The sequence below is a fragment of the Schistocerca serialis genome, chromosome 2 (genome assembly GCF_023864345.2).
Source record: "Schistocerca serialis cubense isolate TAMUIC-IGC-003099 chromosome 2, iqSchSeri2.2, whole genome shotgun sequence".
NCBI lineage: Eukaryota > Metazoa > Arthropoda > Insecta > Orthoptera > Acrididae > Schistocerca > Schistocerca serialis.
Genome location: NC_064639.1, coordinates 569,023,296 through 569,042,154, shown reverse-complemented (window position 1 = coordinate 569,042,154; position 18,859 = coordinate 569,023,296). Strand labels below are relative to the sequence as shown.

At 42.1% G+C, this 18,859-nt stretch overlaps 1 protein-coding gene across 10 annotated transcripts in view; it reads right to left on the bottom strand.

Annotated features, from left to right (window-relative positions):
• Window positions 1-18,859, bottom strand: part of LOC126457568 (nuclear receptor coactivator 7) — a 799,075-nt gene that overhangs the window by 253,999 nt on the left and 526,217 nt on the right. For all 10 annotated transcript variants that reach the window (XM_050093982.1, XM_050093983.1, XM_050093984.1 and 7 more), the window contains 3 exons: window positions 8,116-8,377; window positions 1,066-1,241; window positions 463-656 (listed from right to left, as the gene is read on the bottom strand). In XM_050093982.1, the coding sequence (XP_049949939.1) occupies window positions 463-656; window positions 1,066-1,241; window positions 8,116-8,377 (632 nt within the window). The remainder of the gene's footprint in view (window positions 1-462; window positions 657-1,065; window positions 1,242-8,115; window positions 8,378-18,859) is intronic.

The following is an 18,859-nucleotide window of genomic DNA, read 5'->3' as shown; positions in this document are numbered from 1 at the left end:
TGCAAACCCATTATTGTATGTGCTGTTTCACATACTATGAACAGTGACAAATGAATGCCTCTATGAACGTTGACTTGGATGATCATCGATTAGTTCTTACAATACACTTCTAAGTTTGGTATTACCTTTTGTTGTCCCTTAGACCTACGAAGGAGACTAGTGGATTTAATCTAACATGATACTTCTGAATCACACAAAATGGTAACAGTGGATCTGCCCACATTGAACTGCTGGCAAATATCTGTAATGCAATTCCCCAACTTGTGGGTACTTATAGTTCCATTCAAATTATAACCTCTCCACTGACTCACACCAACAGTAAAGCAGTCTGCAATGGCAATTGGACATCAACTGCAGTTTCTGCACATTTTTGGTCACATACTGTACATTACAACAGCCATTCTTTTCACTGAAATTAAACAGGGTATTGCATTAAGAAAGCTGCAGTTCTTTGGGACTCACCTTTTGTTGTCGCCAGTATGGTGGCCCACTCTCATGTGGGCAATGTCATAGTAGATAGCTGCATTTACCACATATTCCATGGGAGCAATTACACCATACATCTCTGGACCATGCTCAATAACTAGGGGGTCAGATACATTTGGGTCAAACATTACTGCATTAGGCGTCACGAGCAGCACACCACCAACAACACCCTGGAACAGAAACATTTTTGAAGTTTGTGAGTTTTCTAAGGTATGATAACATTTTATTTTTTTGTGTGTGTGCAAGGAGATGTAAAATAAGTAAATGTGAGTCACTGCTCCATGAATTCACAATACATATTTCACAAAAAAAAAAAAAAAAAAAACACAAAAATGCAAACATTTTACCGATTTCTCTGTTAATGGGGTGGTTCCTTTGTGTTACCACCCCTACACAAGTTTCGCTTGCGCTTTAGGTTTCGTTTATCTTCAGTTTCATAATATAACAGACAGATCAGCTGGGGAGATAAAACACCCACTGTCAAATTTTCCTTAAAATATTGTGGTATCTAGATAACGAATGAACTGCCGTGTCAAAATTGCGTAGCTACTATGTGCACATAGTGAACAAGCACTGCACCTGTCCGTCAGTTATGTGCCGCACATTGATCTTGAGGAAACGTCTTTCAGCTCGCTGCTCCTCCAGCGATGCACCACTGCTACCTGTAGTATCAGGGTGGGAGGGGTGCGTTGCTTCACTCATCACAGGTGGACCAGTTGGTTTTGGTGATACAGGCCGCAAGCTCTCCAGAATATCTGGAAAATGATGCAATTTTCAGCTTCAGTATTTCATTGACTTCATTAATAAAAGATCATATGCAGAGAGTATTAATGCCTAGATGCAATACCATGGTAAATGAATAATCAGTGTTCACAAACATTGTATCAGAGAACCAAGTATGGGTGCTTCCCCATTGTTGATTTATCCCACTGGTGCTGAAAGTTCCCACTCCTGCCAGAGTCATTGGGATGGAAAATAAAGCACCTACTTGACAACACTCCATCATCACTGGGATAGGTCCTAAAGCACCTACTTGCCTACAGTCCATGATGGTACTTGTTTTGATTAGTTTATATGATGATAATATGGCAAAGAAATCGGTATGCAACTTGTGTTTTGTTTGGAGGAGTGTAAGTACTGTATTGTTTAGTCACATGATAGCCTACATACATGTTGTCAGATTTTTTCCTAAAAATCCCACCCGATTGCCTTTCATATTACACCCTCCAAGATCCTATGAACGCTACTGGAAACTCAACATGAGGATGACAGCATACCAAAGAAAGCTTTCTAAAGCAACAATTTCAAACAATACTACAGTTGTGATTAAGAGCTTTTAGCGATCACATTGCAGTACTTTCACAGCCTTAGAAGCATTAGTGGCACATGACTGGAAAGACACACAATGTGATTCAAAAAGATGATGTTATATCAAATTAAAAGTAAGGATCTCTTAACTTACATTTAGCAGTTGCTATAGAAGATCCAGTACATAAATGGTACTGCATTCTAGATTTTCTTAAAAACAACAGGAGTTTGATGCCATGTTTTCGATCAGATATGAATAAAAGACGATGAAATGCAGTATATTGTTTGGCACAATATTTCATATTTCCTTAATGTGGGCTCCAACAAGTCTATTACATGGTATTTTTGGTACTCACTGATTTAGTTCAAGAGCAGCTCACAGATGGCATTTGCTGCATTCCACTAAGGCTGCCAACACATAAGGCAGGTTTTAATGGCCAAATAATGTAACTGAATGTATATGCTTTGTCTTCTGCTCATTATAGCATAGATTTTGCCAGTTCCACCAAATCATTGCAGTCCTTCGGAGGTGGTGCTTAGATAATGTGTAGGTTCAATCATAACTTACCATATTTTACACACTGTAAGAAGCACTTCAAGGAGTTTCTGGTAAATTAACATTTTTACTATTTTTATTCTCAGGCTGAAAAGGCAGACTAAAATAAATTCTTAGTTTAAAAACCCCACAGACCTTTACAATCCTTGATAATCTTCATCTGAACTTTCTTCTTCTTCTTATTCTTCACCATCATGTCCTCTTCATATTTAAGGTGGTCTACACTGCCACTGAGAGTGTTATTTAATCCGCACTTCTTGAAAGATTTAACACTAGCATCTTCTCTCACTAGACCATGACTGTTTTATCCACTGACACTCATTGTAGGTCGTTTTAAAGCTCCCTTCAGTGCGAATTAATTGTGAGTTTCATCCGTCACCCATCTGTTCCATCTCCCTCTCATATAGACTTTAAATCGTTTATTTACTGAGACATCAGGAGTTTGCAGTTGTGAAGCAAGTCCTCCTAGAATAACAGCAAGATCTGTATTTCCCTGTCTCAGTTTCTCTTTTCACAGAATTTTTTTCAAATGACTTCTGAACTGATCTAGCACTAGAAGAGAATTCTTCTTCAATAAAGATCATCCCTTCTCTCCAACACTCTGATAACCCATAATTTCATACCAGCCTTGTCCATACAACCCTTGCCAAGAAAGTGAGCACCACCTAGTAGTATTTCAGAAGGTTTCAGCATTGTTTTGCACCTGAAAATGATCATTGGATGAAATTTTAGTAATGTCAGCACAACATGGAAGGACAACAGTGTAGTGTTTTTTTTTTTCCATGTCCACTTGTTTTTATACACACATCAAAAAAGGTTTTGCATCACCTTTGTTCTGGAACCTGTACAGAAAATTGGACAAGAGATCAACATAAACATAATTTCTGCCCTTGTTATTGCTCATGAAAACCACACCTTGCATGTTGTACCACCATACAGCAAGACCTTCAGAGCTTGTACACACCAGTACCTCTAATACCCAGTAGCATGTCCTCTTGCACTGATGCATGCCTGTATTCGTCGTGGCATACTATCCACAAGTTCATCATGGCACTGTTGGTCCAGATTGTCCCACTCCTCAACAGCAACTTGGCGTAGATCCTCAGAGTGGTTGGTGAGTCACGTTGTCCATAAACAGTATTTTCAATCTATCCCAGGCATGTTCGATACGGTTAATGTCTGGAGAACATGCTAGCCACTCTAATTGAGCGATGTCATTATCCTGAAGGAAGTCATTCACAAGATGTGCACAATGGGGGTGTGAATTGTCGTCCATGAAGATGAATGCCTTGCCAATATGCTTCCGATATGATTGCACTATCAGTCGGAGGATGGTATTCATGTATCTTACAGCCGTTACAGCACCTTCCATGACCACCAGTCGCATATGTCGGCTCCATATAATGCCACCCCAAAACATCAGGGAACCTCCACCTTGCTGCATTCGCTGGACAGTGTTTCTAAGGCGTTCAGTCTGACCAGGTTGCCTACAAACGCGTCTCCGGCGATTGTCTGGTTGAAGGCATATGCAATACTCGTCGGTAAAGAGAATATGATGCCAATCCTAAGTGGTCCATTCAGCATGTTGTTGGACCTATCTGTACCGCACTGTATGGGGTTGTGATTGCAAAGATGGACCTTGCCATGGACGTCAGGAGTGAAGTTGCGCATCATGCAGTCTATTGTGCACAGTGTGAATCGCAACATGACATCCTGTGGCTGCACGAAAAGCATTATTCAACATAGTGGCATTGCTGTCAGGATTCCTCCGAGCCATAATCCATAGCTGGCGGTCATACACTGCAATAGTAGCCCTTGGGTGGCCTGATCGAGGAATGTCATCGACAGTTCCAGTCTCTCTGTATCTCTTCCATGTCCGAACAACATTGCTTTGGTTCACTCCGACACGCTTGGGCACTTCCCTTGTTGAGAGCTCTTCCTGACACACAGTAACAATGCGGACGCAATCGAACCGCGGTACTGACCGTCTAAGCATGGTTGAACTACGGACGACACGAGTCGCTTACCTCCTTCCTGGTCGAATGACTGACCGTCTAAGCATGGTTGAACTACGGACGACACGAGTCGCTTACCTCCTTCCTGGTCGAATGACTGGAACTGATGAGCTGTCTGACCCCCTCCATGTAATAGGTGCTGCTCATGCATAGTTGTTTACATCTTTGGGTGGGTTTAGTGACGTCTCTGAATAGTCAAAGGGACTATGTCTGTGATACAATACCCACAGTCAACGTCCACCTTCACGAGTACTGGGAACTGGGGTGATGCAAAACTTTTTTTGATGTGTGCAGTTACAATTTTAGCACCTTTCATGGCAACAGTTCTGTTATTCGGCTCATCAAATGTCAGAGGAGTTTCATCTATATTCGCTATTCCGCTTAGTTTCACGCTGGTTTTCTTTTGATGTTGAATACTAAAACAATGGGAAGATAATATTTCCTCTTCATACAGCTATGGCATTTTCTGAGATACTATGGTTTTTGTTCGTATGCTAAGTCCATCACACTTCATAAACTTGTAGCACCAACCAACTCCAACCTTCAAGTCTACAGTTCCACTGTAGCACTAGCTTACGAGCATGTATTTGAATCATTTTTTTTATTAATTTAAAAGCCATTTTCACTGTGTCCTTGAATTCATTTCAATATGTCACCTTCTCATTTTGGCCCTTTTGCTGTACTCCTCTGTTGGTCTTCCTGATTTTTTTCAGTTCTTCACTAGCTTACAAATTGTGAATGGTTTTATCAGTTGCTGCTCAGCTGCTCTGTTTCCATGTTGTATTGTTTACGCTGTAGTCTTCATCATATGAATACCTTTAATTTTTTCTATTACGAAACTAGCTATTAACAAAAATAATGCACTGTTACCGATAACACAAATTGCTTTCAATTCAAGTTCACTGGTAATGTAAACTGCAATGATGCAACATAGACTAAACTGTGTTCTGGATTTGTGATGGCTGGGCATGAGGGAGACAGTGTTAATACAATTGCGAATACATGCAACTCACGTTCATCGCATCGTGCACTGCTACTTCCAGCTGTAGTCAATGTTGCCAGACAGAGAGAGGTTTCCTGTGGCATCGGAAAAAAAAAAGCATCTTGTAGGCCTTCCCACTTTCATTAAATATTGTGCTAAACACCACTTTAAAGCTGGACTGCTATTAGTAGTATATCAGCCACTTAGGAAGTTCCACATTCAAGTGATTGTAGACAAACCATAAGTACAGTATTCACTAGCCTACTCAACACCACCAATTTCTGATTTATGTGGATGAGCCATGTTTCGTAATCTGACTGTAAAATCACAGTAGTCAGACATACTGAAATAACTCGACTGTAAGAAAAGAAGTCACCATTAACAGGATGGAATTTCACAAGGGACCAGGATCTACTGTATCAGGCAACACAGAGTCACCTTGCTTACTTGTCTTAAGCTACTGAGAAATTCTGATGTGACCCATGCACTCAACCACAAAAGCTTTCCTGTAAATGGATATGAACACAGTAAGTATCACTACCCCTGTCTGAGCCTGATGCACAGCTAACCGGTTCTGCCATACAGTTGCCAACTAAGTACAACCTGAACTCCAGAAAGTGTGAGTACCAAATTCACATGTCTCTTCCACATTACCCAAGGACATGGAGATCCCAAAATCTTTGAGAAAAGATGGAAGTGGAAAGTTTTTAAGAGAGCTGACACACAGAAGATAGTTATGTGTTTGCCATCTTGGATTTGCCTCTACACTTTGCTTATGCCAAATGAACCCAATCCGAGTCTAAATTTCCTGGCAGATTAAAACTGTATGTCATTCTTCCTGGCACAAGTTTCATATCAGCACACACACTGTTGCAGAGTGAAAATTTCATTCTGGAAACATCCCCCAGGCTATGGCTAAGCCATGGTCTCTGCAGTATTCTTTTTTCCAGGAGTGCTGATCCTGTAAGTTTCACAGAATAACTTCTGTGAAGTCTATAAGGCAGGAGAAAAGATATTGGTGGAAGTAAAGATATGAGGGTGAGGAATCATGCTTGGGTAGCTCAGTTGGTAGAGCACTTGCCTGCAAAAAGCAAAGGACCCAAGTTCGAGTCTCTACCTGGCACACAGTTTTATTCTGTCAGAAAGTTTCATATCAGCACGTACTGCGCTGCTCTACTTGGAGCTAATGTAAGTTGAAAATCCAAATTACAAATCTGATGTCTTGTCGCCCACCAACTACTACTGCAGTCTGCAAGCAGAAGGAGCTAGCTATCATTAGCAGGTGATTCATGGCCATTACCAACATGTTTGCTGAAGATGCCAATGGACATGCCAGTTTACCTGCTGTAAGCCATCTATTGAACCTTGGTGTTAAAGGGCCTCTTGGTTTTTTAATTCCTGAGTTGAAGCTGCTGCCAACACTTCATATGAACAAGCACTTGATCTAAGGGGACTAAATCTGTCCACTACATGCTTAGTTCATAAACTAGTTCCCAAGCCAACAAATGAAACTCAAGTCACTCATTTGTCTGCAAAATTATCATATTTTGTATGTTGTCTAATTGCAGTAACTATGGATATGCAGTTGTTGATTACTGTATTTGGAATGAGATTATCTCCAATGTTTTTAGATACCCTGATCATGCGGAAAGTTGAAGTTACAAGAATTGGTTGTTCCATATTTGTGGACACATCTCTTTACCAAATAAAGAGGACTATTATCGTGTCTTATTACTGCATTATATTTGGTGTCTAACACGAGACCAATATATTCCTTTACTGTCTTAAAACATATGACAAAGCAGCAGCAGATTTAGCTTTTTCGTGAGAACTTTCCTTTGTTGTCTACTCATTGTTTAATAATGTTTCCCAAATGCATAAATTTCTCAAGCCTGAATTGTGACATCACTGTCTTAACATTACTTTACAAGTCAAAATCAACATTCAATATCATACTGAAAGTTTGGATGAAGGCAGTCAGGTAGCTGCAGCATTTCTCGGTTTCCGAAAAGTGTTTGACTCGGAATGACATCTACGTATGGGGTTCAAGTGAAATGTGTGAATGCAATTAGGATTTTTTGGTGGGGAGGACGCAGCACATTATCTCAGATGGAGAGTTGTCATCAGATCTAGGAGTAACTGGGTGTGCCCAGGGAACTGGGTTGGAACTCTTGCTGTTCATGTTGTGTATTAATGACCTTGCGAACAATATTAATAGTAACCTCAGACTTTCTGCGGATAATGCAGTTATCTGTAATGAAGTACTGCCTGAAAGAAGCTGTATAACTATTCAGTCAGATCTTGACAAAATTTAAAAATGGTGTAGAGACTGGCAACTTACTTTAAATATTTAGAAAAGTAAAATTGTCCACTTCTTAAAACGAAAAAAATGTAGTATCCTGTGAGGGTAATATCAAAACTGTCCCGAGAAAGCCTACTTGTGAAGACTCAAGAATCTGTTTTAAATGCTTACTCTAGGAATATTGTACAACCCGCTTTGTGCCACTTCCATGGTGATCATAAGTATAAGATTAGCTTATTAACAGAACGCATGGAGGCATTTGAACAATGATTATTTCTACACTCCATATGTGGTGAAATGGGAAGAAACCCTAATTGCTGGTAAGTGGGATGTACCCTGTACTATGTACTTGTGTGGTTTGCAGAGCACACATACAGATGTAGTCATAGGTACGTTCAACCGACACTGGCGCCCGGGCACGCTATGCGACCCTAGCGGCCACTTTGGGGCGCGTCTGGACTCACACCTGTCTCTGCAGAGGGCCGCGCGGCGTCAGCGGCGGCGGCTGGCGTCAGCTGGCCTTCGGGGTGCGCAGGCGCCGGCGGCTGCAGCTGCGGCTGCTGTCGGTCCGCTCCCTCAGCGGAGTCAGCCGCAGGCCCGCGCAAGGGTACGCGCAGCACCTGTCCCGGGAAGATGAGGCGCGCGCCCAGCCGGTTCAGCTTTGCCAGCTCCGACGGCGTAGTGTCGAACCGCGCCGCAACGGACGTAAGGGTGTCGTTCGCTGCCACCTGCACAGCCACAAAACCCACGTCTGTGTCGTAATGCAGCCGAGACAAATAATACAATCGAAACGTACGATACCAGCCATTACTGGTATCTTCAGTTCGATACAAATAACTTCGTGTACATGCATTCATAAAAAATCAGTCGTTTCACATTTAAATATTAGTGTTATACATATTTGAATTAATGTTGAAGAACTTTATTAAAATTTATCTAAATTCGTTTTCATTAATTGTTTCAAAGATGTACCAGCAATTATTATCGACTAAGGTATAAGATGAACATCAATAAAATCAAAATGAGGACAATGGAAAGTAGTCGAATTAAGTCGGGTGATGCTGCGGGAATTAGATTAGGAAATTAGACACTTAAAGTAGTAAAGGAGTTTTGCTATTTGGGGAGCAAAATAACTGATGATGGTCGAAGTAGAGAGGATATAATTTGTTAACATCGAGTATTGATTTAAGTGTCAGGAAGTCGTTTCTGAAAGAATTTGTATGGAGTGTAGCCATGTATGGAAGTGAAACATGGACGATAAATAGTTTAGACAAGAAGAGAACAGAAGCTTTCGAAATGTGGTGCTACAGAAGAATGCTGAAGATTAGATGGGTAGATCACATAACTAATGAGGTGGTATTAAATAGAATTGGGGAGAAGAGGAGTTCGTGGCACAATTTGACTAGAAGAATGATCAGTTGGTAGGACATGCTCTGAGGCATCAAGGGATCACCAATTTAGTATTGGAGGGCAGCGTGGAGGGTAAAAATCATAGAGGGAGACCAAGAGATGAATACACTAAGCAGATTCAGAAGGATGTAGGCTGCAGCAGGTACTAGGAGATGAAGAGGCTTGCGCAGGACAGAGTAGCATTGAGAGCTGCATCAAACCAGTCTCAGGACTGAAGACCACAACAACAACAACAACAACAACAACAAGTTGTAAACACACTGATTTTATACACTACTGGCCATTAAAATTGCTACACCACGAAGATGACGTGCTACTGACAAGAAATTTAACCGAAAGGAAGAAGATGCTGTGATATGCAAATGATTAGCTTTTCAGAGCATTCACACAACGTTGGCGCCGGTGGCTACACCTACAACGTGCTGACATGAGGAAAGTTTCCAATCGATTTCTCATACACAAACAGCAGTTGACCGGCGTTGCCTGGTGAAACGTCGTTGTGATGACTCGTGCAAGGACGAGAAATGCCTACCATCACGTTTCCGACTTTGATAAAGGTCGGATTGTAGCCTATCGCGATTGCGGTTTATCGTATCGCGACATTGCTGCTCGCGATGGTCGAAATCCATTAGCAGAAAAAGGAATCGGTGAGTTCAGGAGGGTAATACGGAACGCCGTGCTGGATCCCAACGGCCTCGTATCACTAGCAGTCGAGATGACAGGCTTCTTATCCGCATGGCTGTAACGGATCGTGCAGCCACGTCTCGATCCCTGAGTCAACAGATGGGGACGTTTGCAAAACAACAGCCATCTGCACGAACAGTTCGACGACGTCTGCAGCAGCATGGACCATCAGCTCGGAGACGATTGGTGCGGTTACCCTTGACGCTGCATCAGAGACAGGAGCGCCTGCGACGGTGTATCAACGACGAACCTGGGTGCACGAATGGCAAAACGTCATTTTTTCGGATGAATCCAGGTTCTGTTTACAGCATCATGGTGGTTGCATCCGTGTTTGGCGTCATCGCGGTGAACGCACATTGGAAGGGTGTATTCGTCATCGCTGTACTGGTGTATCACCCGCCGTAATGGTATGGGGTGCCATTGGTTACACGTCTCCGTCACCTCTTGTTCGCATTGACGGCACTTTGAATAGTGGACGTTACACTTCAGACCTGTTACGACCCGTGGCGCCACCCTTCATTCGATCCCTGCGAAACCTTACATTTCAGCAGGATAATGCACGACCGCATGTTGCAGATCCTGTACGGGCCTTTCTGGATACAGAAAGTGTTAGACTGCTGCCCTGGCCAGCACATTCTCCAGATTTCTCACCAACTGAAAACATCTGGTCAATGGTGGCCGGGCAACTGGCTCGTCACAATACGGACGCCAGTCACTACACTTGATGAACTGTGGTATCGTGTTGAAGCTGCATGGGCAGCTGTACCTGTACACGCCATCCAAGCTATGACTCAATGCCCAGGCGTATCAAGGTCGTTATTACGGCTAGAGGTGGTTGTTCTGGGTACTGATTTCTCATGATCTATACACCCAAATTGCATGAAAATGTAATCACATGACAGTTCTAGTATAATTTATTTGTCCAATGAAAACCCGTTTATCATCTGCATTTCTTCTTGGTGTAATAATTTTAGTGGCCACTAGTGTATTATATCTCTCCTTGTCTTCGTCGTGTAACACTCCTGTCACAAGACTTTCTGCAAACGTGACGTCATTTTGATGTCGCGCGGTATCGACGACCGCAGAAACTGCTATCGACTGAGCTCTCAGTACACTTCATGATCACACAGCGGAAATTTGTGAAAACACGTCGTTCTGGGTAGCATTTGTTAGAATTATTGTTATAATGAAACGTCACATGATTTATCGACGGTTACTGCTGTCATACTCTGTACAAGAGGGCTCTCTCAGGAGTGCGTTGTATTCCTAAATAATTTAGAAATGAAGCATAAACACGCTTTTATTACAACTTTCAGTATGCTGCTTCAAGGTAACGACGCAATGAAAATTTATCACAAACGTGTCACCCTGTCAGTTAATAATGCACATGTGATATAAACCTTCAAGAGACACTGTCACAACGAAGACAGGAAGTTATCAGATATCCAAATGCTAGCATAATGGGCTATCTCGTGGTTTGCTGATTGGGAAGATGCAGGTAATTTTTTTCGTGTTAGCGTTGTTAACACATTCTGGGACTTTCTTATGAATTTAACACTTTTTTTGCAATATTCGATGTTATTTAGACTTCCATCTGATTACAGTCCGAAGGATGAGATAAATATTTGGCGATTTCCGAGTGTGTGGTTAGGCAGGGACCTAAGAGGGCAGCTTAAATCGCAGCGAGTGAAACGAGGAACAACAATGTTTTTATCTGAGAGGTGTCCGTTCTGTCGGAAATGTCCGGCTCTTCTTTTGTTCCAGTGCGAATGCACAAATATCGTTCCAACTCCCATGGGAATCAGGAATTACAAGTAGACAGATGGAAGTATGAGGGACACTGCACTGCTGCGACAAATTGGAAATTTGGGTCCGTCAGGGACAGCGTCCGGATGGCCCAAGCGATTTAGGCAATCGTTAAAGAGGAGCAGTAAATTACGAGTTCGAGTAAAGGTCTGGCGTAAAGTTCAGCTTTCGCCACTGCGTCATAAATGCCCTGTGTGGCTAGCCGTCACGATTGCTCACCCACACTTCCCTGATTCTTCCTTACTACATTTCGTGTTTACATGAACATTAACATTCATATACATCCTTGTCACAAATATTTCGCTTTTTGTCTCTAACATGTGGCGATTCCCGAGCGTGTGGTTAAGCAGAAACATAAGAGGACAGCTTAAACTGCTTGGAGTGAAACGAGCAGCAGCAAAACTCGTATTGTTTCTCGAGTCAGTAGCAATTCCTGCGGTTATCGATACTGCGCGTGAAGTTAAAATGACGTGACGTTTGCAGAAAGTCTTGTGAAGTGTTATCCTCCGTTGTGCATAGTTTTAGTGGGGGAGTGGTTGGAAATGGACAGCCTTCGAGGGAATGTTATGTGATGTGGACGGTCTTGGCGAAATACCTATCGTAAATGGAGCCATCGTGGTTCTGTAATACTGCTGAATGCTAATTTTTTGCTTATTGTTCACTATGCGCAAATATAGTGAATACAGTTGTTCAAAATTTAGAAACTTTATTTCAATGAATAATGACTGGAAGCTTGCCGAGTAACACAATCCTTTCACCAGTTAATGTTTCTTCGCATCAGAAACAGGATCCTAGGCCAGCAATATATCCCACCGAAGACAACGAAGCCAACAATGAAACAACAAGGTTTGTAATATTGCATAAAATTATATCTGAATGAGGGATACGACGCAACTTACTTAAAGTAAATGATCAACATCTCATTCGAAGACAGATCATTTAACATTAGTCACTTGAACAGCCAATTGCAGTGTTACTCGATGGATGATCTCTGTCATATACAGGGTGAACTCTAACTCAATCTACGGAACTTCGGAGCTTGTTCAGTGGATATTTTCTGGGCATTTTCGTATAAGGGACCGGCGGTCTCAGGAGGTTCATCACAGAGTATTAAAATAATTATGATTTATTTGCTTTGCTAATCCTCTCACCTGCGATTCTGTGAAAATATCTTCACAATATTACAGAATTTTTGAATGTGCAACCCAAAACATACAATAGGAAACGAGGAGTAATATGCAGAAGCCCAGTACTGTGATTGTTGCCGTCGCTGCGCGAACAGGTCGGCATACTTAAACCTAACTAACCCAAGGACATCACACACATCCATGCCCGAGGCAGGATTCGAATCTGCGACCGTAGCAGTCGCGCGGTTCCGGACTGAAGCACCCAGCCGGTCCGCGTGGCCTAGCGGTTCTAGGCGCTTCTGTCCGGAACCGAGCGACTGCTACGGCAGGTTCGAATCCTGCCTGGGGCATGGATGTGTGTGATGTCCTTAGGTTAGTTAGGTTTAAGTAGTTCTAAGTTCTAGGGGACTGATGACCTCAGATGTTAAGTCCCATAGTGATCAGAGCCTTCTTTTTTTTGAAGCGCCCAGAACCGCTCGGCCACCGCACCAGCCTTTCACAAGGTTCAGTACAACCGTACACAGGGCCGGTTAGAGAGAATTTTTCCTCATTTTTTGCGTGTCTCCTCCCATTTTTCCGCGTAGGCGGCCTATCACTTGGCGCCCCCTACAGCACCCTTCCTTTCCTTCCCTCCCCCATACATCAGTTGCCATTCCTTGACCTCTTAACGAGGGTGGTTTTGTAAGTTTGGCAAAAAGCAAAAAAATGTTTCGTGAACAACCTACCTTACTCCTCGACATAGTTTCCTTTGAGAGATACGCATTCGGTCCCGTGATCCTTCAGCTTTTTAATTTCATCGGAAAAATAGGTTCGGTCAAACAGTGCGACATACTTCTTGACTGCAAATATCACTTCCTCATTTAACGAAAATTTCTTCCCAGCAAGCGAAAGTTAGGGAACAGGAAGCGGTCACTTCGGGGTACATCTGGCGAACAGGGTTGGATGATGAATTCATGAACTTTCGCCACTGTTACCGCTGATGCGTGGGATGGTGCATTATTCTTTGAAAAAGCACTTTTTCGCGTGCCAAACCTGGTCTTTTTTTCAGCCACCCTAAGCTTCAAACGATCCAACGATGAAGCGTAATAGGGTCTAGTTATGGTCCTGCTTTTTTTTTTTTTTTTCTTCAAGTAATCCATGAGGATTATTCCTCGAAAATCCCAAAAACCGTGGCCATCGCCTTATCAGCTGACAAAATGGACTTTCCCTTCCTTGGTAAACTTTCACCAGCTTCTTTCCATTGTTTTCACTGCCGTTTTGACTCTGGTGTGCAGCGGAGGAACCAGATTTCATCAACACTCACAAATCGGCGCAAAAAGTCTTGCCGATTGCGATTGAACATCGCCAGGCCATATGTTTCGCCTTCGGTGCACTTCCGCAAGTCGACTTCATCCAATTGTGTTTTGCTTTGTGCGGCAGATCAACCCTCCAAATGAAAATGTTTAACAACAGCACGAAACTCTATTTTCTCCTTTTCCAATCGCGGTCGACACACTGACCAATTCAGATGGTTGCCAACAACGAAGGCGTCAACAACCGTACTCTGTACATTATTGAAATTCTTTATACGATCCGTAGGATAATCAAGCTTACCAGCCATGAAGGCGCAACAAAAATGTTCCATTCTTTCCTGGAAAATTGCTATTCTTATCCAACCCCAATGTGAAGCGGGAGACTGCGTGCTTTGTAATCCTGTCAAATGTGGCTGCAATTGCACCCGCTGTTAGACGTGGGACCCGTCTAGGCTTACTGCATAATGAAACGGTCATCTACTGTTTTAGCTGGCTGTAGTGCCCACATCTCCCTCACGTGCCCACCTACATAGGGAGAAATGATCATCACGATAAAATAAGAAATCAGGGCTCACACAGAAAAATTTAAGTGCTCGTTTTTCCCGCGTGCCATTCCAGAGTGGAACGGTAGAGAGAGCTTGAAGGTGGTTCATTGATCCCTCTCCAAGGCACTTTATTGTGAATAACAGAGTAATCACGAACATGTAGACGGAGTAGTGCCTGTGGTTCGGAACGCTGTCCATGCACTTCAAACCATGTTGTCAGTAATACCAATTTCCAGGCCTATAAGCGTCAAACTTCGTTCTACCTACTTCGCGACTACTCTTGCCCATGTCAAGTCGTCCAAACGTCTCCGGGCCATGTTGTAATGATGATCACCACCACAGTGCATTGCAACTACTTGTTGATCGACGCACACCGTCTCCTCCCGTACCTTCAACTGCCTCGTATTGCGGGGCCAGCCCTATTTAGAGCTATAGTCACGCTGACCAAACCTCACGTAATGTCGAGCAGTGTGTGCACGATTGGAAAACCTCTAGCAACAAGCTCTCCAACTTCCATTCATGCCCACCGAGTTGTTACTACGTTATGTTACTTTATCGATCTCGTTCTTAAGTTTTGCAGGCCAGTGTAACTTTCACTTTTTCACCAGACACGAATAAGTAAACGTATCTGATGTCACAATTTTTTTAACATAACGTAAAATGTGAACACTTACTTGGTCCTTAGTGAGAGAAGAGAGGATTACTAACTCTTTCCAACGAAGGTTGAAGCAGAAGTATCTCCAAAAGAAAGAACAAAAAGAACAAGTTCAATTTCGTACATGCAACAGCTTCTTGACAAACTGGCTTTAACGGTATATACGCAATAAAATTCGCTGCATTAACACTCGCGTGCAGGTAGCTCGTTTCGTACACCAAGCTGGGCTTTATCCAACTTTCAGTTCATTCCAAAGCAATTTAAATTAGCTGCACACAATTTTTTACTGTGGTATTAAAGTAAATGCTCTTATAAATCAAACACTGGGGTCAGCATAAAAGCGCATTTGGTGGTTCTACTTACGCTCACTAATCCAAGCTGCTCGTTGCAAAAGCGTGGCAGGAACAGCTTATAACCCACCTCCGGATCTGGCCCAGTTTTTAAAAGGCAAATTTCACGACATTTTTTCCCCCGGAGTATCTGCTGCATTTGGGCTGGTGTCTCAATTTTTACGCTTCCGTACCTCAATCGGTAAAAACTGAATCCTTATAATATCACTTTGCTGCTTGTCCGTCTTTTACTCAAGAACGGGTAGTAGAGGTATGAAGTTGAAATTTATGTCACATACTAAGGTCCACGATCGCTTGGCGGTGTGAAGAATTTAAACTTCTAAGTCAACGCAACCAAACGATAAGACCATTTATATCTTATGTTTCGATACTCCCGAACTAACTCACGAACAACCACAGATGAACTTTCTATATAAATGCCCCGCCTGGTGGTCTAGAGGTAAAGCGGGTTTCTGCAAACTGAGAGGTCGCTGTATCGAATCTCGATCGAACCACGGACTTTTCAGTCTTCGTTTAATCCAGCCTTCACCTCTCACTGAATCGAGGAGTCCCCAGAAACTATACGCGGTTCGAATTGCACGTTAAACTGTAGGTTGTCTTTCCCCGGTTTGATAACTAGTGAGGGTTTGGGACACGCAACTCGTCGAAGTGACATCCAACTGAGAGACCTGCACCAGGCACCTAAGAGAGAAGAAATTTTTACTATCTATACAGATAATTTTGTACGTAACTCTCAGAGCGCGATAGCTTCTCGGTTTTTTCCAGTTTCTGTATCATGAACTTGCTACCATTCACAAAGTCATGGAAAACAGTGACAGTAGTTCAGGACGTCATCGGCTAGAGAACAACGAGAAGCATTTTGGAATATGCGTCTACCAGTTTGTCGAAACTGTAGCGTAATAGCGACACGCTCACTTCTTTTTTTTAATTATAATATTCACTCGTCTCAGCCTGTGTGTGGACTAACAGCAAATTAGCAAGTCGTGCTCCAAACATAGAGCACTTCAGTTTAAGTTTACCAAGCGTACACTCAACGGGTCACCGATTTTGCTCGTCTTTCGCCTGACTGCAGCACATACCTTGATGTAACAAATTCTGCTTTGATAAGATGCGCTTTTCAAGAATTTTCGAAAAACCTTGGATCAAAAGCTAAGAACCTGTTGAATAAAATACGAGAGCGCCAGCAGTCGAGAAACGGGGTTAGAGTAACCGACTAAGGCGGCAGACCAGAATTATCCTCTCGAACCTCAACCTTTCTTTTTGTTATTTCCCACCCAACACTTGTTCGCCTAGAACAACAACAAGTGTAGATGCATAGTAAGGAATCTTGAGAACAATTATCGATACACACATGACGCGTGTCGCAGTGAAGTCATGGAGTACTCCTGGTTCGAATAAACTACACGGTACTTTTTCCAGATTAAGCAGCATCAATGGACAGCAACTGTGTCCCCTCATTCAACGGGCGGGGTTTATCTGTTATCCTACCTGCTGTGCTGTCAACTGTTGCGTTTCGATACCAGAAGTGATACTTTTGTTAGACAACAGTTCATTAACTGCTCGGGCGCTCGTACGTAACTGTGCACTGGAAAGATTCGCTCACTGTGTTTTGTAAATGGAGTCGTTATCAGGTTCTTCAACGGCAACTAAAGAATCATCATACAGGTGCCTGGTGACAGATTAGGAAAAAACACAACCGATGAGACCCGATCGCAGTACCATGAAGGCTTACAATGTGTGCAGTCTGGTACGTTGGCCGGTTGTGCTACCTTCAATGCTCGATCGTTAGTACTCTAGTAAGGTATTCAACACGTTCGTAGAAAGTTCAACTCTAAATTCGCAGAAAGCCTTGAAGAAGCACATTATTTCTTTCTTGTCTCAGACGTTATGTCTGGTTAAAAATGGAAGGTGACGCGGACCTGGATCAAGCGTGCCTTCCTTTTAACTGTACGGTATATGTCACATTGCATTTAGGAACTTTCGGGTAATTGAACAAGTGTCAATAATTACAGATTTCTGTAGTTGTATATACAAGGTTGGATGTAGCTGTATTGCATTGATGTACTGGTGGATATTGTGTGGTATGACTCCTGTAGTTGATAGTATAATTGGTATAATGTCAACTTTATCCTGATGCCACATGTCCTTGACTTCCTCAGCCAGTTGGATGTATTTTTCAATTTTTTCTCCTGTATATTTGTTGTATTGGGTATGGATATTTCGACTAGTTGTGTTAATTTCTTCTTTTTATTGGTGAGTATGATGTCAGGTTTGTAATGGGGTGTTGTTTTATCTGTTATAATGGTTCTGTTCCAGTATAATTTGTATTCATCGTTCTCCAGTACATTTTGTGGTGCATACTTGTATGTGGGAACATGTTGTTTTATAAGTTTATGTTGTAAGGCAAGCTGTTGATGTATTATTTTTGCTACATTGTCATGTCTTCTGGAGTATTCTGTATTTGCTAGTATTGTACATCCGCTTGTGATGTGATCTACTGTTTCTATTTGTTGTTTTCAAAATCTGCATTTATCTTTTGTGGTACTGGGATCTTTAATAATATGCTTGTTGTAATATCTGGTGTTTATTGTTTGATCCTGTATTGCAATCACGAATCCTTCCGTCTCACTGCATATATTGCCTTTTCTTAACCATGTGTTGGATGCGTCTTGATCGATGTGTGGCTGTGTTAGATGATACGGGTGCTTGCCATGTAGTGTTTTCTTTTTCCAATTTACTTTCTTCGTATCTGTTGATGTTACGTGATCTAAAGGGTTGTAGAAGTGGTTATGAAATTGCAGTGGTGTAGCCGATGTATTTATATGAGTGATTGCTTTGTGTATTTTGCTAGTTTCTGCTCGTTCTTGAAAGAATTTTCTTAAATTGTCTACCTGTCCATAATGTAGGTTTTTTATGTCGATAAATCCCCTTCCTCCTTCCTTTCTGCTTAATGTGAATCTTTCAGTTTCTGAATGTATGTGATGTATTCTATATTTGTGGCATTGTCAACGTGTAAGTGTATTGAGTGCTTCTAGGTCTGTGTTACTCCATTTCACTACTCCAAATGAGTAGGTCAATATTGGTATAGCATAAGTATTTATAGCTTTTGTCTTGTTTCTTGCTGTCAATTCTGTTTTCAGTATTTTTGTTAGTCTTCGTCTATATTTTTCTTTTAGTTGTTCTTTAATATTTGTATTATCTATCCCTATTTTTTGTCTGTATCCTAGATATTTACAGGCATCTGTTTTTTCCATCGCTTCTATGCAGTCGCCGTGGTTATCCAATATGTAATCTTCTTGTTTAGTGTGTTTTCCCTTGACTATGCTATTTTTCTTACATTT